This window comes from Poecilia formosa, unplaced genomic scaffold (assembly GCF_000485575.1).
Source record: "Poecilia formosa unplaced genomic scaffold, Poecilia_formosa-5.1.2 Scaffold45, whole genome shotgun sequence".
NCBI classification, from domain to species: Eukaryota; Metazoa; Chordata; class Actinopteri; order Cyprinodontiformes; family Poeciliidae; genus Poecilia; species Poecilia formosa.
In genome coordinates, this window is record NW_006799984.1 from 599,355 (window position 1) to 624,448 (window position 25,094).

General features: G+C 39.8%; 1 protein-coding gene and 1 long non-coding RNA gene across 8 annotated transcripts in view; one reads left to right on the forward strand and one right to left on the reverse strand.

Annotated features, from left to right (window-relative positions):
- LOC103137957 (nuclear receptor coactivator 2-like) overlaps positions 1 to 23,500 on the forward strand; it is a 50,176-nt gene extending 26,676 nt beyond the window's left edge. For 3 of the 7 annotated variants that reach the window (XM_016671511.1, XM_016671513.1, XM_016671512.1), the window contains 20 exons: positions 184 to 356; positions 5,260 to 5,363; positions 7,509 to 7,698; positions 7,971 to 8,159; positions 9,333 to 9,434; positions 9,641 to 9,781; positions 9,912 to 10,059; positions 10,252 to 11,482; positions 13,905 to 14,127; positions 14,244 to 14,444; positions 14,559 to 14,738; positions 14,825 to 14,933; positions 15,015 to 15,183; positions 15,960 to 16,280; positions 18,063 to 18,140; positions 19,037 to 19,463; positions 20,484 to 20,721; positions 20,803 to 20,947; positions 21,109 to 21,183; positions 21,493 to 23,500. In XM_016671511.1, coding sequence (XP_016526997.1) covers positions 184 to 356; positions 5,260 to 5,363; positions 7,509 to 7,698; positions 7,971 to 8,159; positions 9,333 to 9,434; positions 9,641 to 9,781; positions 9,912 to 10,059; positions 10,252 to 11,482; positions 13,905 to 14,127; positions 14,244 to 14,444; positions 14,559 to 14,738; positions 14,825 to 14,933; positions 15,015 to 15,183; positions 15,960 to 16,280; positions 18,063 to 18,140; positions 19,037 to 19,463; positions 20,484 to 20,721; positions 20,803 to 20,947; positions 21,109 to 21,183; positions 21,493 to 21,504 — 4,456 coding nt within the window. In that variant the 3' untranslated portion in view covers positions 21,505 to 23,500. The remainder of the gene's footprint in view (positions 1 to 183; positions 357 to 5,259; positions 5,364 to 7,508; positions 7,699 to 7,970; positions 8,160 to 9,332; positions 9,435 to 9,640; positions 9,782 to 9,911; positions 10,060 to 10,251; positions 11,483 to 13,904; positions 14,128 to 14,243; positions 14,445 to 14,558; positions 14,739 to 14,824; positions 14,934 to 15,014; positions 15,184 to 15,959; positions 16,281 to 18,062; positions 18,141 to 19,036; positions 19,464 to 20,483; positions 20,722 to 20,802; positions 20,948 to 21,108; positions 21,184 to 21,492) is intronic. The other 4 variants (XM_016671514.1, XM_016671515.1, XM_016671516.1 and 1 more) reach the window with 4 other exon arrangements.
- On the reverse strand, positions 2,206 to 25,094 carry LOC107836236 (uncharacterized). The gene is made up of 4 exons (XR_001662099.1): positions 23,803 to 25,094; positions 3,627 to 3,636; positions 3,208 to 3,215; positions 2,206 to 2,217 (listed from the first exon to the last, which is right to left on the reverse strand). It is a non-coding gene; the product is annotated as an uncharacterized LOC107836236 (long non-coding RNA).

The following is a 25,094-nucleotide window of genomic DNA, read 5'->3' on the forward strand; positions in this document are numbered from 1 at the left end:
AGGGTCACCAGGCAGGTCTTTGTCTCACAAAAAAGCTGGTCAGTGCACAAAGACAAAAGCTTTTCAGATGTAATGTCCAGCTTTGTACAGTGATGTTTGTCTTGACAATTTCCACCACTTAGTTCTTTTTTCTCCAGTTGAGTTTGATTCATGTTTCTGGCGTCATTCCTTGCTGTCCTGCAGCCCGAAGCGAAGCACCGAGAGGCGCAACAGGGAGCAGGAGAACAAATACATCGAGGAGCTGGCAGAGCTGATCTTTGCCAACATCAACGACATCGACGACCTCAACGTCAAGCCCGACAAATGTGCCATCCTCAAAGAGACGGTGAAGCAGATCAGGCAGATCAAGGAGCAGGGTGAGCTTTTGTGTCGCTTCTTCTTTTTTTGAAGGATTTGGTGTTGGATCCTCAGCCCTGCTAGATTAAATAGGAGAACATTGCTTCACAAAAATCACTGCTTTCTACCTATTCAGAGCGGAGAAATCAAGAAAATTATTAATATGATTTTATTTTTCCTTGGGCAGCAGTAAACAAAGAATAGTTTTCTATTTCTGAATTTATTTCGATTAATATTGTCTAAAATTTAAAAAGTATAGAATTTACTGGATATTGGTTTGGATGTTTTTCAGTGAATAAAGTAGCATAAGCAAACATAGCCGATGCCTGGATAGACAAGATCATACACCAGTTTAACCGCTTAAAGTTTATTTTTATTGCACGTTTCAGCAACAAGGCAGTTCACATCATATTTTTCTAGTTAAAAAACGATCAATGTTGAGGTTTAGAAAATTTCAGCTGTTCCTGAAGGCAACATGTTTAACTGTTGGGGAAAATCCTCAGAACAGCATTTTATATGATCAGCACTGAGTTTGGGCTGATTGGATGCTACTGTTAGCCATTAGCGCTAACTAATTTTAAGGCAGTTTTTAGAACAGGTGCCACATTTCCCAGCTCATTAATGGGGTTTTTGTTATGGTAGTTTCTGGACTTTCCAGTTTCAGATGTCCTGAATAAAGAAATTGAACGGCTGCATAAGCAATTTAATTTGTTTTTCCATTAGAGTGTCACAAGCAGCTTATTTTCTCAGATAACCATTTATTTATCACTAAGTGGGCCTTCCAGTGTTTCCCGCCATGAAAGGGGAACATCTGCTAGAAGAGAGTGTGATAGCTGTGGGTACTAGAAGAGCTCAGAACTGATGTTTATAAAACTGAAATCTCAAGAGCCAACGTAGACTCCTTAAATTTAAAAAGTAAATAGAAAACAATCCCCTTCACAGTGGGAGCCCACAGACTGTGAAAGGACTGTAATGGTGAGACAGCCTCTGCTGGAGCGCTTATATAACAGTGACCAACATGAAATGAGCCTGCAGAGAGAAGCAGGAGGATCTGCTCCTCCGATCTGTCCCTCACTTTCTCTTAAGCTTTACTATTTCTTCACAATGTTCTCACCTTTTTACACTCCTCTGCCTCTTATTTAATCCTCTTTGCATAAATGTCACAATTTTACAAACCATCATTTTAATATTTGCAATCACTTAATGGATTTCTCATTATTTTCGTTCTTCCTCCTGTCTGTTCTGTTTTCAAATTTTGTCTGCAATCTTCTCTCTTTCTCTTTACTTGATTCCTCTTCCTGTTTGGTTCCAGTTCTTTTTCTTGGTCTTTTTTTCTTTTGTCTTGGTTATTCTATTCATTAAACACATTTTCTCCCTTCAGTTTTTTCATTTTTGCTTTCTTTCTTTCTGTTGCAATGGAGAACACATCAGATATTAAAAAGAAAGGAGACATCCTTTCTTTTTAATATCTGCACTTTTACCTGGACTTGGATTTTTCTTTTATTTTCTAATCTTGTTCTTTTTAACCCACAGCTCCAAGTTTGAATACAAAAAATATGGACATGAATGTGAAAGCAATTTGGGTGATTTCATTGATATTTACTTAACATTATACATAACTGCATTTATTTTGGGTTGAAAACAGCTCTGAAGCATGATGCTGCCACCACCAAGTTTGACAGATGAGATCTAGTGTTGTAAGAATTAGAAATTTCTTTCAAGTATTTTTCCCCTGAGGAGGGAAAGTTTCCCCAGACTTTGAGAAACTCAGACATAAAATCATTAAAATCATTTCTGGACTTGGATTTTGTTGTTATTCTAGAGTCTGTTCAGTCCAGTGACTGTTGCCAAAAAATTACATTACTAGCTACTAACTACTAGCTGCACCTGAACGTCATCACCAGTTATTAAATGATTTAAATGATTGGATTCATCTTTACTGTGTGGAAGTTATTTTGTTTTAAATTATTCTATTCATTTTTATGTTCTTGAAAAGACTCCATAATAACTCAAAATGTATATTTATACACATACGACATTCATGCCTGTTGTGAGTGTAGAAACTTCGGACTTGAACGCGCGTCCTGTCATCTTTCCTTTCATCTGTTCATCTCTCGCTTGCTCATCTCCTCCTTTTGTGCCTGCAGTCACCCAGTTGGTGTCCATGTGTCATTGCACTGTTTGCATCTGAAAACAACAGCTGAATAAGCACGGGGATAATGCTCAAGTCACACAGCTGTGAGGTCAACAGCAGAAAAACACACCATTGTTGAGGAACATTTAACTGATGAGCAGGTTTTTTTTAAGAACAGTAAAAAGGAATAGAGAATGAAGAAAATACCACTGGAAAAATGTTCATCCTGTTCTCAAATCAGTTTCCAGTTTAGTTTTTACACTAATCTTTAGGTTAACTGCGCACTCAGATTGCAAAGGAATAAATGCATGTATTTGTGTAGGATACAAATGCTACACAAATGGTATGGTGCAATTCCTAATATTTAGTTTGTTAGATGTAAATACTTTGTACCTGAAATGTCAGATAGAGCTGCACTGATTGAAGTTTCACCACCAGAGAGAGAGAGAAAAGAAGCAATATTATTAGGACAGATTGACACAAAATCATCAAAGTTCATGACCAATCTGTTTATTCATAACCATTATCCAAATGACATAACTCATTAAAAGTTAGGGAGTTTTGGCTTTTGGGTAAAATTAATGGAAAACTTGCAAACTTCAATACAATGACACGATGAAAGTAGGGTATTTAAGTAGAAGCATACAATGATGAGTCCCCTCAGTCACACAATGTATTGGAACAAAAGCCAACAACAGTGGGTTGTGCCAAAACAAAAAATCTCAATGTCTCACTACCATGTGGCCTTGCGGAGCTGCTTCAATTACAGCTTGACAACGACGTCTCATGCTGTTCACAAGTCGACTTATTGTCTGCTGAGGCGTCCCACTCTTCATGAGGGGCGGTCCTCGGGTCATTGAGGGTCTGGGGTACAGTTACAAACCTCTACTTGATGACTCAGCTGGTCTGAGGCCTTTTCTATGGGATCCAGGTCTGGAGAAAATGCAGATCACTTTGTTACAGGTTCAACAGTTTACAGCTGCTGTTCCCTAATGATGCATTGTCATCCATAAAGATGAGATTAGGTCTGGGTTGTTCATACAAGGGTGCAATGACAATGGTTCAATGGATTGTTATTCAGTTAGTATCGACTTTTCACTAAAGCATTCACAAAATGAAGGGCAGTTCTGTTTTCACTAAGCACACCTGTCCACACAGTAAAACTACTGACACCAAAGGCTCATTTGGTGACAGCGGTGGCTGGTGCACATCATAGAACAGCACTGAGACTAACGGACTGCGCTGTGGTCAGGTGCCTTGCAGGTCTGACGTGACTCCTGGGTGCCTCTCACCTCCCTGAAATTTCCTGGGAGTTAAGTGTCATTGAACTGGACGTTTCTATTCGTTTCTATGATTCTTTATGTGTCTCTTTGTCTCTGTTGCAATCTTCTGATGACACTCTAAGCTCAGCGGCTGCTTCCGTCTGAGAGCATCCTCTTTGAAACCTGGCAATGGTGATGTACTGTGGATCAGTTGTTAGATGTCATCTTGGTCTAATGATGTCAAAATGTCAGCAGTATGGTTGCCATTTAAATACCAATTCGGACTGAAAAAGAAAATGTATTGGTTGATTCATGAATCAAACACTTGTGTATTTAGTCGTTAAGCTTCTTGTTGGAGAACAGCAAGTTGTGCAGGAAGTACTTGAACATTGAACTGTTGGACATGTGGATTCAAAAGTATAAGGAAGGTCACATTAAGTTCACCTGTAAAGGTTACAGTGTGGTTTCGGCTCATCTGAAAGCTGAATATCCCTTGCTTTTATGAGTTGTGTAAATGAAAACTGCTGCTTGGCTCGTGTGCTGGAAGTGCTGCTGAATGAAGTTAATTTGAGCTAATGAGTTGTGCACTGGGTAATAATGAAGATATGCGGCACCAAACTGTTAAGTTGTTTATGGGCAATCCTGAAATATGTCAGCTGTCGAGAAGTTCACAGAGGATTTGTTTTAATTTATTCACTAGAGATGATTCTTTTGTTCTTTTTGAGGAAAAAAAATAGGAAACTCAAACATAAAATCAAGTCTGGTGAAATAAATTGTAATAACAAATTTTATGGATTAAATAAACTTTGGCAATGCCTTGAATTCCCTCCTGCTTGCACTGTAGTGCCATTCCAGGCTCTGCAGTGACAGAGTTTTAAAGGCTGATGACTCCACAGCTCCAGTCCCACAAAAGGAATGTCAGCTATGTGGCCGAATGGGGCCATGGGAGGCTTAACAGTCCGGTGGTACGGCCATGAAGGAAAGGGAAAAAGTTGGTGCAAAAATGTACAGGAAAATTGTGCAGTGAGCCGTGCTGTGAAAACCATGCCAGCCACTCAAATCTCCATGTCCTCTCACTGATTTCCACTCTTTGTTTTAGAGTTGAGGTATAACCGTGAGGTTAACTTTACCAGAAGAGAACGGCTTTCCAAAGAATGCAACATGTGGAAGGTCTTCATGCCCTGTGTATGAAAACACAAAGTGGGTGCGTGGGTGACGGCTTCATCAAGATAAAAACAACACTGTCAGCATTGTCTGCTTAAACAGACGACCTACGGCAAAAGCTTTACCATAACAAACTGCTTTTCCTACAAGGAGACATTTAACATACAAAATTATTTATTTTGATCTGTGTCTTCAGATTTGACATGTCCCTTTGACCACAGCATTAATTATTCAAGCATTTATAACATTCTTTTCTCACTGACAGGCTCTATTATCTTAACTTAAAGGTGACAAGAGATAAAAACATGACAAAAATCCCCTGATCCCCTTTTGAACCACCTGCTTTTATGTTTCTCATCACAGAAAAGACTCTGGTGGCTAATGCAGAGGAGGTGCAGAAGGCAGACGTCTCCTCCACTGGGCAGGCCGTCATCGATAAAGACACTCTCGGGCCAATGATGCTGGAGGTAGGTCCAACTGTCAATGTTTTTTAAAACCCATCTCTCAATATTTTGTGAATGTTTCCTACCTTGAATGTGAGTGCAATCTAATGTGGAAGATGCTCACGCGGGATCAAGCATGTTACACCAACGGGTTTTCAATCCTGCAGACTTCTAACACAAACTTTGATCTTATTGTTAGGGTAAATAATAAAAAAAATAAATCAAAACAGGAATAACTTTAAAAGTTGCTTTAATGAAACCTGTAATTTCTCGAGTCTTTCTTCTGGTGTTAGAAAATCAAACAAAAATTCTCATTCTTTCTTGAAAGTGATGATACTTCCTGGAAGGTTTGCGTAGGAACCTGGTGTGACTCCTTGGCCAGCAGTAATACCTGTGCAGCAATCTGCGATCAGTCTCCATGGTAACCAGCCTCCATGGCTGGCTCCTCCTCTGCCATTACCAGATCAACTTTTAAATCGGTTACTCATCACAGGATTAACATATTTCACAGTAGACGCGCTGCACTGCCATCTTGATTGAAAATGAGCTAATAGGAAGCTCTAGTGCCAGACATGTTGCTATGGGAACACTAGTAAACAAAAACACAGTAGTCTCTTTACTGCTGGAGGAAATGCTCTTTGTGGGCAGAGAAAAGCAATAGTGTAATGTTTCAGTCAACTCTGAACTAGTCTCGGCTGCCCAGCCTTTATCTCGAAGACACCACATTATGTGCGTCTTCACTGGGCCAGTTCAGCCTGTCGGGCCGCCCCTCAGGAGATAGGCATGTCCCTCTCTCTGCCCTACATACTTCCCTGAAGGCCATCCTTATCTTTAATAAAATAATAATGAAAATGTCTTTATTAGAGTGTAGTCAAAAACCAACTTGATTTTCCTAGAAAAAGACAGGCTGCTGCAGATGTGAGTGCTGCCATTCTTGAAGTAGTCCAGTAACTTATTTAGATTTCATAATAATTATTAGATCAGCTGCATGTGTCTAAGTCCCCTTTCCTAACCTTAGCTGTACAAAAAGACACAGCACAGATAAATAATTATTTATTAAATGAAAACAAAATGTAAGTACAGAAAAATACCCAGATATACGCATAATATGTAAAATCTTATATTTAAATGGCTCTATTACTGTGTCGTTTGAATGTAATGTAGCTCAGGAAATCAATATGCTATTTGGAAATGTAATCCAGTTATTCAGTTTTTACTTTCATATCTAAAGGTGAAGTTACTCTGCGTACTCTGAGCAGCAGTTCTCCAGATCTAATCCACTCTGAATGCATCAACGTGTAGCCATGCTCCTGAACAAACGGGACAAACTCCATCCTGAGGGAGACGCTCAGCCTAGAACACCTTTCTGACTGGATCTAGCGTTGCTCTACACGTGACTAATGGAGATAAGAGCTCCGCTGACTGACAGTGGAGCCTAAGTGTGTCCGTGCACGAGTGAGAGATGACGTTTACCATGGGACCCAGCGAGGTATAAATACCTTTGGGAAAAGCCAGATTAGAAAGGAAGGGGCGGAGCCTGACCCCGTACACACAGACTAACTATATATATAGTATTCAGAAGCACCAACGTTGGCAAAGGTGTCTGCTTGGGGTCTGGAAGATAAACATTAACATGCAGTCAACATTTCAATTTATGTTTTTTCAGCAGCAGTGCAAATAAATGCTTGCATAGATTGAGTTATGTAAAACAGAATGAAATGCAGCAAAGGTGTTTCCTCCTTTGAACTTATTAATTTTCACAATGTTATAGATATATATTCATCCATCCATTTTCTATACCAGCTTTTCCTTTGCTACTTAATATTCTGCACAGAATAAAGTTATGTAACTCAGGTAATGTTTCTGGCATATTTATTTTTAAAATACAATGCATGTATTATTATTACCAACAAAATGTTGAGTTTCATTATGAAGCCATAAATGTTTTACAATATATTTTGAGCTAAGCTTCTTATCATCAATGTTTATTCTTTTCTCTTAATAAAACCAAATAAACTGTATTTGCAATTAATTAATTTCCTTATTACTTCCACTCCTAAACTTCCCCAGATCTTTTTAATTATCTTTTTTCTTTCTCTTTGTCATTTATCCTTTTTTTTACATTTTACCATCATGCCCGTCACTTTTGCCCATCTCTTCTGCCCTCAGGCCCTGGACGGCTTCTTCTTTGTTGTGAACATGGAGGGAAACATCGTGTTTGTGTCGGAGAACGTCAGCCAGTATTTGCGCTACCAGCAGGAGGAGCTGATGAACACCAGCGTCTACAGTGTGCTGCATGTTGGAGACCATGCAGAGTTCATCAAGAACCTTTTGCCTAAGAGTCTGGGTGAGGAAACTGGTAAATTTGTCACAATATAGTGTATTTACCTCATTTTGGAGTTTTTCCAAAAGCTTTTCAAGTGTGTAAGTTAACTTTTCTTCCGTGAACATATTTTGTAAAAATCTCTAAATTCTTCTAAAGTAATATGTTTTAGTGTCATTTTAGTGTTTCTGATTTCTTTAAACTTGTCAACTGTGTTGTATTGGACAGTAGATTCATAACAAACTTTACATCCTAAATAATTATGTTTATTACATTTTCCTGTTTTTTTGTGTGTCTTTGTCATGCAGTCAGTCATCGCAGCACCGACTCCTCCAACAGGAACAGTCACACCTTTAACTGTCGTATGCTGGTCAACCCTCACGCCGACGGCGAAGCGCGCCAGGCCGTCGATCAGCAGGACGCAGCGCAGCAGAAATACGAGACCATGCAGTGTTTCGCCGTCTCTGAACCAAAGTCTATCAAGGAAGAGGGGGAAGGTATGCTTGTTTTTCTAACCTTGTCTTTAATTTTGTCTATTTTGTACTTTAAATGTTTTTTCTTCTCATTCTTGTTTGTTCTGCTAATTAGCCGAAAATTGCTTTGGTTCTTCTTTTTTACCTGGATTTGGTCTGCCTTTCGAAAACCATCTTGTTATGTTTGTGAATTTTCTTTACACATTTCCACTGCTCAAGAAATCATTTTCTGCTGCTTTTCCTCATCTCTTCGTCTGAGCCTTGACTTTCTGTCACTTTCCCATCACTCGTCCCAGTGCTGCCCTCCCAGTCTCCTGTGTCCTGTCCTCCTTCCGTCACCACTTCTCTCTGCCTCCCCTCCCATCCACTGGGAGAGACTAATTAGTGTGTGGCACTTTGTCAGCTTCCCATCTAATCCAGTCACACACACATGAACACGGGGGAGAAGAATGTGTCTGCCACTCTAATTTTAGACGTCTGACAGCCAGATATTTTGCCAATCTCTCCCCTGACACGATGAGGATATCTGGTGGACAGGCAGAGGTTTGCAGGCTGACTTGAAGTTGCATCACTCTGTTGGTTGACTTGTTAGTACGACCAGATAGATTTTGATTTATTTGTCAGTAATGAATCTTGTTAATTCAGACCAAGTGGAAGGTTTCTGAACATGAACTCTCTGTTAGGATCATGCATCTCTCTCCTCTCCTCCTGAATGACTGCAGAAGAATCTTGACATGTAATAAAATGTAATTTCTTTTGAAAACTCTTCTTACAACACTGGTGGAAAACAGCATTCTGAGAATAATTGGAAAGCTATTGATTAACCCACTTAAAAAGATGAGTAGAAACCTTCAGAAGCAAAATGTAAAAAAATAATGAGTCGATATTTGTTTACAGGACTGTAGATACGAGGACGTTAATGATGGCTGTTGATTATTAGGTCAGACGCGTTTTTAACTTTTATTAATGCAAATAATGTAGAGCTCTGGACAGACAGCTGGCGAGGTTTTCTAATTTGTGAAAATACTAAAATTATAAAGGGCTCAGAGGTAAAATAATTCTATCCAACAGAGACGGCCACACACAGCCGAGTAGGAAAACCCAAGCCTGGATGAGATCAGTGTTGCTGTGTGTTGTGATGTAGCCTTTGCCATATATAGTTATGGAATTACTGACAGTGTTTCCTCAACAATACAGATTTCCAGTCGTGTCTCATCTGTGTGGCGAGAAGAGTTCCTGTCAAAGAGAGGCCTGTGATGCCGGCGTACGAGAGCTTCACAACACGACAGGACCTTCAAGGTACGGCATGACTGACGCACTGGGCTGTTAAAGTACTGTGACGTTTTGCACTGTGTGAGTCAATTTCCATAACATAATATTAGTCTACATATTTACATTTGGCACTCAAAACGAACATGCTCTGTGTTCATAGGCAAGGTTAGGCTAAAGGCTTATTTTTTATCTGTAAAATTCTAGAAACCAATTTGTTGTGTTAACCTGTTCAGGTAAGATCACCTCTTTGGACACCAGTGTGCTTCGGGCATCTATGAAGCCGGGCTGGGAAGACCTGGTCCGGCGCTGCATCCAGAAGTTCCACCTGCAGAGTGACGGGGAGATTTCCTTTGCCAAGAAACACCAGCAAGAAGGTTGGCATAATGTCTCCTCACAAAATTTACATTACATTTTGAGTTTTTGGATCTCTCAGATCCAAAAAGATCAAATATCACAGCAGGTTTCTTTAATCGACACCCTGTTTTTTTCTCTGTCTGTATGCAGTATTAAAGAACGGCCATGCCCTCAGCCCATTGTACAGATTCTCCCTGGCAGACGGCACCATAGTTTCTGCTCACACAAAGAGCAAACTGGTCCGTTCTCCAGGCACCAATGAACCGCAGCTCTATATGTCGCTGCACATCCTGCAGAGGTAACCCCCCCTTTCCTGACTTTTACTCTCCTTTCACACACAAACCTGGTAGTAAAACCGTCAGCCACTGCAGTCCTGCATCAAACACCCACTGAAAATCATATCTGGGAATACTGTGCACATTAAAAAGTCAAAAGAAAAAAGTTCCTTTGAACTCAAATGGTACAAACCAGTTCTCAACTTTTCTTCCAGGGAAAACCTGGGGGGCATGGCTACAGACATTCCCAGTGGTCAGGACTCGGCCAAGTCAGTGACCCCAACAAGAATGAGCGGGTCCTTCCCCTCACCTGATGCCAGCGTTGCCGGCAACAGCCATCACTCCACCGGAGCCTCCTCCACCCCTGGACGTGGTTTTGGGTCTGTTCCAGGAAGGGCCATCACACCTCAGGGAAACGGCCACGCTCTGAAGCTGGGCAGCCCTTCTGGCCAAGGAAGTCCAAGCGTCAGCTCAGGGGTCCAGAGTGCCATGTTGTCTCCTCGTCATCGCCAGAGTCCCAGCGCTGCCGCAAGTAGCAGCAACTGCAGTAGCCCTCATCTCCTCCAACATCTGCCTGGATCTTTTTCCCCTGCAGCTGGTTTGCATTCACCTCCATCCGTGTGCAGCACCACAGGAAACAACCAAAGTTTTAACTCCCTCAGCGCGCTGCAGGCTCTCAGCCAGGGCGCCAGGATTTCCCCAGGGCTCGCTGACGGACAGCATCCAGAGTCACCTGACAGAAAACCAGCCGCTCTTCAGAGTAATCTTCACAGCAACAAACCTGGTAGCCAAATTAGCAAGAGCAGTCTCAGCTTAGAGACTGACTTGTTTGGAACTTTTGAAGAGCAGGAAGAGTTTTTGTCATCCCATGACGGTTCACAGGCAGATGGGAAAGATGTTGATCCTGACACTCTGGGCGGTAACGGAAACCTTGGTGATCTTGCTGATGCTGCAAACCACCATCTGACCACCAAAGGCCACACCAAGTTGCTGCAGCTCCTCACCACTAAGTTAGAACCCTCTGATCCTTCCTCACCACCAGGTCCCATAGGAGATGACCAGAGCTGTAAGGACCAGCTGTGTGGAGGCGCCGGACATAACAACCAAACCACCTCATTAAAGGAGAAACACAAAATTCTCCACCGGCTGCTGCAGAACAGCACCTCACCTGTGGAGCTGGCCAAGCTAACAGCGGAGGCTACGGGAAAAGATCCTATTGGTCCAGAGTCCGCCTCAGGGGACAGCATGGCTGCTCTTAGTGAACTCTGCACCAAACAGGAGCCGGGGAGCCAGGGAAAGAAAGACAATGCATTGCTGCGCTATCTTCTGGATAAGGATGATAATGGCATCCTCGACAAAGCCATCAAAATGGAACCAAACGACGGACTCAAGCTGACCTGCGTTAAGACGGAGAAGCAGGATGAAGGTTTTAATTTGGCTGAACAGGTAAGAATTCAGGCAGTTTATCTAGAGAGGAAAAATCTAAGTCTACACGGTGTCTACCTCTTAACTTGTCTGGGTAGAGCTTTCATTTAGATTGACTTTCGTAATTTTGATGAAACTTGGCAAAAAAACAAGAAAAAAGAACTTCCACATCTTCATCATTGCCTCAATACTCAGGAATTAAAGTGAGAAATGTACATAAATTATTACACTGTCCTTTTATTTTACTGAAACAAAGAAAGAAGATGTAGAAACAACATGGAACAAACTCAGCAAACACCTTGCATCAGTTAAACCATCTTTTTCAGTGGTAGGGTTATGGTTATGGTCTTTGGTTCAGTAGGAAATGGTTTTACTCCAGTTAACAGACCTTTGTAATTTATTGAAACCTGTGGACAAACATTTAAGTTAGGCTTTTCCTATTAAGTTGAGGCTTGGACTTTGATTGGGTTAATATCTTCAAACTAGATGGCCGCTCATTTGGCCACTCTAGAATATTAAAGAGGCCAGGTCCTGTGCAAACACCGGCCCAGATCCACAGCCCTGCCTTGACCTTAAAAGTCAGGTTGTTTAAAGTGATTCTGACTAGTAACAGTCTTACTTGCAGCTGACAGGAGTCTGGAGTAAATTTACAGAAACTAAAACTTTGCTTTACGTGATGTCATGTAAAGCAAAGTTCATTGAGTTTGCACTTTTTGTCTTGTTTGGAAAGAGCATGTGGATTGGCAAACGTTAAGACAGTTCGATGAGTGAAAGGCAGATGGCAGAGGTTCAGTTTCCAAACAAAGGATCTGACCACCCGACCAGTGGTGCGTCCGGCGAAGGGGAAGTTGGAGCCAGAGAAGAAGAGAGTTTTACCCAAACTCCACAAAAGAAAGCCTTTTCCATGAAGGGGGTTTGTTAAGTGGTTATTAAATCTGTTGTGATTGTGACTTACCAGTTTACCAAAAATATTTAAATGTAAATTTGGATAGTTTAATATCATGCAGTTTTTAAAAGATAGAGAAACATCAGTTAAGTTATTGAAATTATAAGAAAAATGCAGAAAGCAAAATAATTTATTCTTCCTAAAGATTTCAATTTCTTGAACTATTGTTTTTTAAACAAAAAAAGTTGGGAGCTGACATGCAGTTAAGTTTTATAAGAATTAGAACTAATCAATCTTTGATCTGTATCAACTGCATTTACAATATCCACATCTGAACACTAATTTACTTCAACCACTGTCATGATTTGCTGGATTTTGACAAGAAAAGCACTCAGTCATTTCATCAACACTTCAAACATGGACAGTCGCTTGAGGCCACTGTCAGGTCGGCCACCACAGCCTCCTGCTGTCCAAGGAAAGTATGTTTTAAAATCATCTGCTGATGATATTGCAGTATTGCTCAGTTTAGGTGTTTTTGCACCAAAGAAAAACACATATGGAGTAAAATATCAAATTAAAAAAATTGAATAGGAGGCGTAGTTCAAAAGGAAGAGGAGGTGTTTATCATATTGTCTCATGATATGTTGTGTCTCATTGCATTGATGCAGATGCAGTGCTTTTGTCGACCATTATGCCAATGATTTCAAATATAACCTCTAAATATTTTGCTGTCCTCACATGTAAAGCTTCCCAAACCTCTGTGTGTCCTACTGTACATCACACATGACCTCATTAGTGCTGCAAGCTTATTTTTAGCTCTCCACTCTATTCATCAGCCAAACGGCCCTAGGAAACCATATCTGTCCACTCTGTGTGTGTGTGTGTGTGTGTGTGTGTGTGTGTGTGTGTGTGTATAAAGAGTTGGGTTACGATGTGTTTGTGTTACTGGTTGAGTGGGATTTCCGTTTCTGTCAAAGTTGTCATCAGACTTGACTTATGATTCTTTGCTTAAAATCAGTTTGGAGAAGAAAAAAAAACATTTTAGAAAATAAATGTATTTTAATGCATTTAAATAAAGTTAAAGAAAATAAAGAAACATGTAAAAAAGTAAAAAACCTAGACTAAAAGTAAAATGAAATTAAATAAAGTGAAATGAAATGTGATAAAATGATGTAGATTAAATGTAAAACAATCTGAACTTAAACCAAACATGTTTTAAAGGAGAGGCATTTTAAATTCAGGATGCCCATTTGTTACATCAATACCTTTTTTAAAACAAGAAAATCTTTTAGAATATTAAGATTTTCTCCTTTAAGGATCAGATGAAGTAGTTTTAGTTTAAAATCTTATTAAAACCGAACTTTTCTTGTAAAGGATTCAGTGGAAATGTGAATTTCTCTGATAAAAGGCAATGTTCTGCAGTTTAATTGTGCAAATCAGTTTTGATTGATCTCAAAATTTGCTTAGCAGGATTTTCATTAATGTCTTGAGTATGAGAGGATGTCATGGAAATAAATCTCTATAATAAATTGCTTTTATAATTGCGGCTACTTCCAGGCATCTGAGCTGGAGGACCTGCTGGAGGACCTGCAAAACAGCAGCCAGCAGCAGCTGTTCCCCAGTCAGCCTCCATCCTCTTCATCCTCTTCATCAGCCGTGCCAGCTGGCTCCTCTGTGGACAAACAGACCATCATCACTGACATCCTGCAGATGAACGACACCGGCAGCAGCAGCAGCTCCCCCAGCCAGCACAGAGCCTTCCCTCCCATCGGAGCCACAGGTACGTCCTCAAAGGGATGTTTCAGTATGTCCAGGTCTTTAAAATAAATCAGATGGATTAAATCTAATCACTCCTACCAAAATTTTAATAGGAATGAAAACATTTTGTCATTGCAGCGAGCTTTAATGGTGTCAGGCCGGGCCAGGCCGGTCAGGGGGCCCCTCCAGGCCGGAGCATGTCTCTGGACAGCAGTATGGGCTCCAGCCCCACCAGGCCTTTCCCTCCTCAGCACAGAAACATTGGGCCATATTCCTTGCAGCAGCAAAGCATGATGGGAACCCACACCAGCATGAACCAGGCAGCAGCAACCAACACAGGTCAGACTGAACAGTCAGTGAATTTCTAAGCACTTTGTCTTCCCCAAAGCTTTGGGAAAGTGGAAAATGTATCTCTTAATTATGAAAAATGAAATGACATCTTTATTTCGGCAGGCCTTCGAGGCTCCATGCAGCAGGGCTGGGGCCCCCATGGTCCAACAGGGGGCAGTGCAGGACCCATGATGGCCCATGGAGTGGGTCGAATGGTACCCAACATGAATTCTGCACTCCCCACAAGAAGCAGTGGTCCAAATGTCTCCAGAGCTTTGGTCAGCATGCAGATGATGGGCAACGGTGGGAAGAATCAACCAGTCAGACGCTCCCAAACTGGCATCCATTTTGTGCAGACGTTGACATTTTTCCTTCGTTTGCCACCTTAGAGTTGGACATGGCAGCTCCGCCCTACCACCAGCAGCAGGCTCCGCCCAATCAGACGGCTCCGTGGCCAGACCGAATGATGATGATGGACCACTACGGAAACCAAAGCAGGTTTGACATTCAGTCCAGCCTAAAGCATAAAGGAAGAACGAGTTTTGGTTTAGTTTAGTCTGATGAGAAGTTACCTTGCAGGCCACCGTACGGCGTCCCTCAGGAGGACGGGATGGGTTGCTGTGGTTCTGGTTCTGAAGGGCAGACGGATGAAGGTGCTCTGCTGAACCAGCTGTGTTCGGTGCTGAAGGACTATGAGGGTCTGGAAGAGATAGATAAGATGCTGGGAATACCCACTCTGGCTGGACAGGTGAGCTTGGTCCAGTTTGCCTTAAAGAGACAGCACCAGAAATCCTGAATGCATTTCTGGACCTGCATTATTTAGCATGTATTATTTTTTATATGTATTGTTCCTGACAAATAAACTTCACCCATATTGAGGTTTTGAGAATAAACCAACAATACAATGAAATGTTTTTGAATTGATAACATTCTTCATTAAAATAAACAAACTTTGGGTACTGTACTCACCTTAACTCTCTGTTTTTAATCATTACAATCATGAATTTCAGTGTTTTTGTTTAGCATTTTTATTGGATTTTCAATGTGACAGAACAAACACAGCGGTGCATAACTGAGAAGTGGACAGAGAGAGAGACTGGTGGTTTTCTAATAGTTTCATTTTTTTTAACTATTAACAACAATATGACAATTTGCTTTATAACTGTGGATTTGAATTCAAATTATGCATCATTTTTCAATCCAATTGAGTTTTATTCATAATTCACAGTAAATATCATCTCAAAGCACTTTACAAAACATAATTTAATTTCAAACATGCATACATTCCAACTGATCTTAGTAATCAAACAGTACAATAAGATCAATTACATTTTCAAAGTAGTCTAAAAGGTTTCTGTCTAAACTTTTTCATCTGCTTCACAGTTTCACATCAGTTTGTGTTTGTCTGTAAAGTCCTAATAAAATTGATCTTTGTTGCCACAAAACATTGAAAAGCTCAAACTATGTTGGTACTTTTTCCAGGTGTTGTATAACAAAAACAAAAACCTCCATCTCCCTCTGCAGGGTCCTCTTTCAGAGCAGGACCAGTACCTGGGTCCGTCGGACTCTCCCTCCGGCCTGAAGCCTCCCCTCTATGGTCAGCAGTATGGAGGGCAGCCCGGTTATGGCGGCATGCCCCCTGACGGCTTGTACCCTGCCCCATCCATGGGGGGCCACATGGGGCCCCAAAGGATGGCCCCGACAGGCTACCCGCCCATGATGAGAATGCCCGGCGCCCCAGGGCCCCGGGCCCCTGGCATGAGACCTGCTGGTCCCAATCCAATGGTGCCGCCGCAGCCCAACAACCTGAGGCTCCAGCTGCAGCACAGACTCCAGGCCCAGCTGGTAGGCGCCACCTTCATCACCTCTGTTTAGTTTTGAAGCTTCTGATAAAAGCAGCCAATATTTATTTTTTTATTAATGTGTGCAGGTTAGCACAAAATATTTCTGCTTTGGCATTTAAAACATTTGTTTTTAAATTATATGTGTAAAAGCAAATTTTCTATATTTCAGCTTTAAATTAAGTAAAATTTGTAATATATGGATTTGACTAATTTAAAAAAATGTCTACATGGCAGGAAAACATTGTAGTTTTTAATGTTTAACTACGAGGTCATCTTAAACATCCTAATATTCCTGCTAAATATTAACACTGCTGTTACTTTAGATTAAAATTGAATGCTGCAGACATTATGTGAATATCTATAAATATGTTTTCTACAATATGCAAGTAAAGACAAACATAAAAAAAATAGTGGATGGGGGTGCTATTTAAATGTTAACATTTTAATTACAGTTTAGATGTAATTAATTTAAATTATTGCAACCACTGTAATGTGGTTGCTTATATGACCCGGCATTTGGTACAATTAGGAAAAACAGTGCTGAACACTGTTATGCTGGACCTCACTGTGGTTCCATGCTGAACACAGTCTGGTATACAAAGGTGCATAACTTAATATGCAGAAACTGTTGCTGGGACTTTACTAATTTTGATTGGTTATTACAAAAAAAACGTAATCACCCTCTGGAATCACACATGATATTAACTAATGGTTAAATAAGCAAATCTGAAAGGTCAAGAAGAAGTGAACGTGGCACAAAATGATCTGATAAGTGGTGTAATATGATTAATCTGAGTCACATAAGATGTGGCTCAGAATGTCCTTTTATTTTTTTTTAAAGCCATTTAGTTCTTATTCTTGTTATCAATATTTCAAAAGGGAAGGTTTGTCTGTTTTACTGCAGTTAGTCATTTAATTTATTGCTTCTATTCTCTAAATACCGTTTTAAAAATTCAGTCTGTCTCTTTTTAATCCAGTGCTTATCTTCTTCGTTGCCATTTAATCTGAAACCATGTCAGAATGTTCAACTTCATTCTGAAACTGCAACCATTTTTCTAAGTAAAGAAGACTCACCGAAGCAAACAGGTTGGGGTTCACTGGGTTTAAACTGCAGCAAAAAAAAAACAAAAAAAAAAAAAAAACGTTTCACCTTTCCTGTTTAATCAGCATAGTGTCCCTGGGACACTTTGCAATAAGCAAACTCCAACACAAACTCCATAGATACTTATTATTCACAATCTGGCCTTTTTATTACTGTTAAACGTGCGAACCAAAGTATTTGATGAAAGACTCTTCACTGCTGTAATATGTGATGTTGGGACAAGCTGCCATCTGGTGGAAAGTTGAGGAAAAGCACTTTCCGACACCTTTGGCATGAATATGACAAAAGACAGTATCACTAACTTTGTTATTATTATTTTAATAGACAAAGAAAAATATACAGATACATTTGGAGCATATTAAATTGATTTATTGATCATTGTGACTGAAATAATTGTTACTCAAATTGCAAGATGATAATCATGAGCAGAATTTTGACAACTTGTTTCTGGTCAAAACAAAAAATCCCCCTTTAGCTTTTTGTCAAGTGGAAAAATCTTCCTGTATGATTTTAATGTCTATCAACGTTTAATGGGCTTCATTTTTTTTCATCATTTGAGGTCTATGACTGAGATTTCTGTTAAACTTTACTAGCTATGGTAGACAGTTTGTGGCCTTCACACAGAGCCGTCTGATGAAGTCTTGGTTCTGTTCAAGCTTTGGGTTTTTGTGTCTTCTGTAGAACCGTCAGCCAGTGATGAACCAGATGGGTGGAGTTGGAAATATGAATCTACCTCTAAGATCTAATGTATCGACCCAGGTCAGCTGCTTGCATACATAAACCTTAACCATCTTCTCCCCTGTGACTTTTATTTCCCTACAGTTCTTACATCTTAAACATTTCCACATTTTGTCATGGTGCAGCCATGAGCATTGATGATCCAGTGAAATGGTTTAGATCAAGGAAAATGCATCTGTTAGAGTTTTCCAGTCAAAATCTAAACCTAAATCCAACAAATAATCTGTGACGAGACTTAAAAACTAATGTTCACAAATGCCCCTTTCCTCCAACCTTCCAGTTGTTATCACATGTTTTACGAAACATTGATTGGGCTGAATACAAATACAAACCACACTTTTCAGATTTTTATTTGTAAAAAGAATGTCAGCCTTCAGCCACATTTTTTTTAACAGCGATGCACTGCTTTGTGTTGCTTTCTCACATAACTTGTACATTTTTTATGTTGGCAAAATGTAAAAAAGTCAGTGTGTTCTGATGGTGCAGCCTTGTACACTGCAAAAACAGAAAGCATTAACAAGGATTGTTGTCTAGTTTCAATTGCAAATATCTCAGTACACTTGAAGTAAGACAAAACTAACTTACTAGTAACTTCCCTGAAGAAATAGAAGTTTGTTTTAAGTCTATAATTACTCAATGATGATGAAAAAGTATTAGTTCCACTGGCAGATTATTTAATTTATAACAATATTTTTCCAGCGTTTCCATCAAAATAAAGGAATTACTGACTAAAATCTAGTTCCTATATCTGGCTGAAAAGTTACCTATAAGTTTGTTTTATTTCAAATGTACTGAGAATACTGGCAATATTTAGTGTTTTTGCAGTGAACTTCCTGTGGAGTGCTTCCTAGCAGACTGTTTCCTCTTCCTGTTTTGTGGTGATGCCAGAAATGACCCGGCTGTGTTTGCTCCATCAGGGACCTGTCAACGCCCACATGCTGGCGCAGCGTCAGCGCGAGTACCTCAGCAACCACTTGCGTCAGCGGCAGCAGCACCACGCGCATCAGCAGCGTGCCATGATGATGCGGACTCAGGGCATCAATCTGCCGCCCAACATGCCCAGCGGGGGCGCTGCTCCCTCGCCGATGCCCATGGGGGGTGTCAACCCCCGGGTGCCGCAGGGCAGCATGCAGCGGTTCCCCTACCCGGCCTCTGGTTACGGTACAGGACTGTCATCTCCTCCTCCTCCTCCTCCTCATCCTGGCTCCTCCAGCCCCTTCTCCTCCCCTCTCTCCCCGAGTCATCTCCTGGCAAGCCAGGGCATGATGGGAAATGTAGGCGGGCAATACAGCGGCGTAATGAGCCCACCGTCACAGCACAGTGCCTTCCAGTTCAGCAATTCAGGTATTGGATTAATTATGTGCTTTATGGAGGATATTGTTACAGTTGGTGGTGGTGATCTAGATCAGGGGTGGGCAATCCTGGTCCTGGAGGGCCGGTGTCCTGCAACTCTTAGACGTCTCTCTGGTCCAACACACTTGAATCTAACAGCTGAATCACCTCCTCAGTGCAGTCAAGTTCTCCAGACTTCTGCTAACGACCTCATTATTTGACTCAGGTGTGAAGTAGAGATGCATCTAAAAGTTGCAGGAGAATGGCCCTCCAGTCCTGGAACTGCCCACCCCTGATCTAGAGTCAAACAGCTTCAGTTACTACAGATAGAAACTAAAGATCAAGCTGAAATCTTGGTGACGAACTCTGACCTTAACCTTCAGAGTCACATAAAACCAGTGTTTTATCACCAGAAGAACATTTCCAGGCATAAAAAAATGAATTTTCTTTAGTCACATTGATTACTTCAAGAGTGCCCTTACAGGTCTGCCTAAAATAAAAATAATCATCCTCTAGCTGCAGCTGATCCAGAACGCTGCTGCTGGCGTTCTGACTAAAACCTGGACGATAGAGCTCATCACAGCAGTCCTAAAGTCCTTCCTGAGCAAACCTCCAGAAAACTTCAAAACAGCCGAAACATTGAGTTCTTTTAAATCTGAATTAAAAACCCACCTGATTACATTTGTCTTTGATTAGTAGTAAGTGAAACATTGATCAATATATATGCTGTGCCTTTGCTTCGTGATTTTGATGATATTTGACAACATGTAATGTTTATTGCTTCTTTCATAATTGATGACTGTATGAAGTTTTTATGACGTAAAGCATTTTATATATAAAAAAAATGTGACTTTATCACATATTTGCTCTTTGGATGCTAGTGATTTAAATCAGTCACAATCTTTTGTGTATTTTGCTCAGATATTCCAATTAATATAATTTCTACAAATCATGAACTGAAAACTTCTTTTTATATGTTGTTTATATGTTGAACTTGAGCTCACCTGCATCTTATGTTTTCTGTTTTTGCAGGTATGAGTCAGCAACAACACCAGGACCCGGCGTCATGCTTTCCATGTGGGGCTGGCACGCCACAGAGCCCTCTGCTGTCCCCCAGGATGGGGCAGGGTCAGAGCCCCATGCTGCAGCAGAACCAGGGCCAAACGCAAACCCAAGCCCAGGCGCCAAACCAGGGCGGACCGCCAAGCTACCAGACGAGCGCCGACCTAAACGGATGGTCGCAGCCTGCAAACATTTCCACCAGCAACAGGTAGCAGCAGCTTCTCCAGGTCAACGACATCACAGCCAGGCTTTCTTAAAGCCCTGCATCACTTTTCTGCTCTTCTCTCAGCGTGTACCCCCAGCAGTCCCAGTCTCAGTACTCGACTCAATCCAGTGGAATGTACAGCAGCAGCAACATGAACCTGGGAGTCACCATGGCCAGCAGCAGCAACATGAATTCAGTGGCGGGACAGATGGGCTCCATGAACGAACAGGTGACAAAATCACTGCTTCACATTTAAAAAGCTTCGACGTTTCAGCAGTTTGTTGGGCGTAAAATCTATCCAGTCTTGCGTATGAACCCTGTGTTGTTGTTTTTTACATATAAGTAACTGAGGAAATGTAACTGTGCTCGTCTATGTCACTGTTGGTGCAGGTGGGCGACAGCAGCCTGATGCTGGAACAGTTTGGAGGAATCGATATGTTGACCCAAGAGAACAATGTCAATTCTGTGAGTATTATTTTCCATTCTTTTCTTAATCTTAAAAAATACACACAGAAGTAGTACCAAGTAAAAGAGCTCTTTTGCATAAGTGACCCTCAAAGTCTCCCTTTTATTATTTCCAAAATAAATGAAAAAGAACCAATATTGTTTGGTACAAATTGTCATCTTGCAGTAAGAACATTGTCCTTTGTAATCTTTCCCTTTACTTAGCAATATTCTATTTAAAAAAAGTTCAATAAATATTTACAAAATATTAAAAAATGTAGCATTTCTAATTATTCAGTAAGTAATCTTTCTTCACTGTGTTTTTTGTAGAACTTTTGCTGACCACGGCCTCAGTTGGGACACGGTATGACACACGGACCCCAGCTAATACAGACACTGAACTCAGAGAAGTGTGAAGGTTTTAGAGGAAATACTTACATTCATTTCAGAGGACCGAGGATGGAAGAAAAACACAAAATGTAAAAACTTCTGAACTTCACTCAGACTGGCCTAGTTCCAGTTGTTCATCAAATCAAACAGTTTGAAATACCATGAAAACTGTCATCTGAACCACTCTGGCAGCAAACACACCTGTAGGACAGTCATTATATTTCTGATTCTGTCTTCAGGAACACATTTTAGTCTTTATCTCTGGGTTAAAATATTCCATTTAGCTTCCATTTTTCCATTGTAATTAACTGAACTGAACACACAACTGAACAGATACCACCTAACTTTATGATGAAGAAGGATTTCACTGGCACTTATTCAACCAATAAACGAAAACATCCAATGGCCTTTTTGGGCTGAATCAGCACAAAAAGGAGCTTTTTGTCTCCAGAATGTGGATTATGGCATCTTTTAAAACGTATATGTACATTTTCTTGCTGAATATTTTGGCTCATGAATTGCTGCTGTAAAACCAGCACATAAACTTTACATACAAAAGCTTTTAGGTAGTCAGTTTAATGACACACATGGTGAAAGCCTCTATAGACGAGCTGCTCACAGTGGCTGTTTGCTGTAAGGAGGTGGTCCAGTTTCCCAGGTTTGATCCTTTAGTCTGAGGTGAAATGTTTCTGCTTGACTACTATGTGTGTGTTGGTGTGTATGTGTGTGAAACTCAAACTGTCACAATTTCACACTGTAGAGATGTATGACATGAATCTTTTGATTTTTTTTTTAACTCCTGGTTCTATTTTAGAGCCCGACTGAACGTAAAAGGAAAACTATATGAAAGATTTTACAGTTATTTATAGTTTTAAAGATGTTTTAGATTATTTGTATGGAAGAAAATCAATTATATCTTTAAGATCTTTTGAAATGGTACTCATTGATGTTAATTTTAAAAATAATATATATTTGAACTGCTGTAGTACATAGGACATGTGTCCCCTATTTAATGACTTTTCAAATAAAGGTGAATGTGTATAAATATCAATCAATCAATCAAAATCAATCAATCGATTGATTGATTAAGTGTATAAATAGTGTACATAGATCTGTATCACCCCTTTTCCTTAAGTGGTATCATGAAGCAGCAGTTTGGACTTTCATAGATGATCGACAGAGAGTAGAAATATGCCATAGGTTAAACTAAGCACACTGTCTCTTTCTATTCAAACAAACTTCCTGGTGGATGTATTATTATGAAGTTTGAAACAAACAAAAGACAAAAGCCTCAGTTATTCTGTAATGGGCAGTGCTAGCCTTTAGCTAAATAGCACTGTTCAGATGCTAATTGTTAGCATGTAGCGGTGAAAAATGTCACAACTTGTTTTATTCTGACTTGTTGCGTTTTGACCAAATTTGCTCACGCATAGTAATTGTTTTTCTGTCATTGTGACTTAAATGCATGTGCAACCAACAAAACTCCACACTTTTTTAAAATTTTGTGTTCAGTTCGTCAGTGAGAAACAGCTTTTATATGTTGTAGATATTTTTGTTTCTGCCCCAGTACAGTGTGTCCTGCATGTGGAAGAGAGCCGCTGCTGAGGAACACTGTTTTAGATAATGCTCCATCATTGCTTTTCTATGCATTTAACAGTTTTCACACAGATAATCTCAAATACTGATTTTTTTTTTTTTGATTTGTCAAAACTCTGCATTGTTAGCTCTCACATTGGGTTTATTTCATACATACACGTCACTATCATGATATTCATTGCTACTCAAATAATGGAACACGACATTGATAACATGTCTTATCTCATGTAATACTATGCAAATGCTTTGTCTGTGCTGATGAAGATTCATTAGCTTGCAGATGTTGCATGTTTGAAACTGAAAGTGAAACTGAATGCCATATGTAGTTTGTCATAAATTCAGCTTACAACTGTCTGAAAGCTTTTATTCCCAGATTATCCCTAAATACAGAAAAATCACACAGACTGTGATAAAAGTAACATAACTTCCACACTATTCAAACCAAAAGCAACATTCATCCTTCAAAGATCTGATGGGACTTGATGTTCCACATAATCAGCTAGTTGGGCTGCATAAAAAGCAATTTTAAATATGGCAAAGTAGATGATGTGACACATCCTATCCTTTTGAACTTTTAATCTTAAATTGAATCTGAAATCTTTAGTGTTCAACTGCCACTGGAGGGCATGACAACAATGTTAACAATGTTATAACCGTTATATTTTTGCTTTAATTTAATTATACTTGCAGTTAGATCTCCTTTACCCACAATAAACAACAAAACTCCTCCGTAGTGACTTTTCTAGTTTAGAATAATCTAACTCTAAAAGCAAATTTAAACATGCTTTCGTATTTTGTCATTTTATCTTTTTGTTTATACTTACTTTAGATGCTTGTTCAATGAAAATACATCGTTAAAGATTCAGAATTTACTTAAGCTTTATTTACTTATTTTACTTTTCCCTCAAACTATTTGACTAAGAGCCTTTACAATTCAAACTGAAAGTCAGGAATGTTTCGGGAATAGCTCAGCTAGTTTCGGTGCTTTTCATTAGGTGCTTTTTCTTAATAAGCTTTTAATTGTGAAGGAAACTGTTTAAATTCAACATGTTTTTCTTGAATTCCCTGCTTAACATTCTGTAGCACGAGGAAAACTGGGAAATGAAAACTGGAACACTGTAAAGAAAGTTGGAATTTAGTTTTGTCCCCCTGTTGGTGCGGCAACTATTATTACTTTGTTCTTTACCCTCATGATAACATAAAAAACCTCAGAGATTAAACCTAGACCATAGAAATGTTCTGAATGTCTGAAGCACTCAGTGAGATCACGGTGAAGATGAACACTCGTGTACATTTTTTCCAGATGTCTTATATGAAGGTAAACTGTTTATCTTGATTTAAACTGAGACAAGAATACATACTGGATAATTTTGTATATTGTTATCGATTGCGTACAACTGTATTTCATGTAAATATGCATAGAGTAATGCCTTAGCTTTTTGATTTTTTTTGTTTTGTTAGGTGTTTAGTTGTAAGGTTTTAAAGAGTACCTGGTGTGTTGAACTCTGCCGACTTGGTGATGCTCCACTTTATGCAGTTTAAAAGCAGGAATGTTAGGTTTCCTCACAAAAAATGAGACTTTACAAGCTGTGATAAACCTCTTAAGATTTGTTATATTAGCACATCCAACCGTTTCTCATCACATTATTTGCATGTACTGAAATACTCCCTGATTAGTAAAGGATTTTGTTTTTAAAAGGTAATTGATTTTATTAAATCTGGCTATTTAAGCTAATTAAACTACAGTGGGCCATGAATTATGGTAATATTATTGTCAGATATTCAATGAGTTATGTGGTGATTCTAATTAAATGTACTTGACTTGATTTTAGAATCCATAGCATCAGGGTTTTCCTACTTCTACCAACAAATTTTATGTATTTTTTCAAAACTAAAACTTTAAACCTTAAAGGATGTTTTAAAAATTGAGATGAGTGAGAATATAT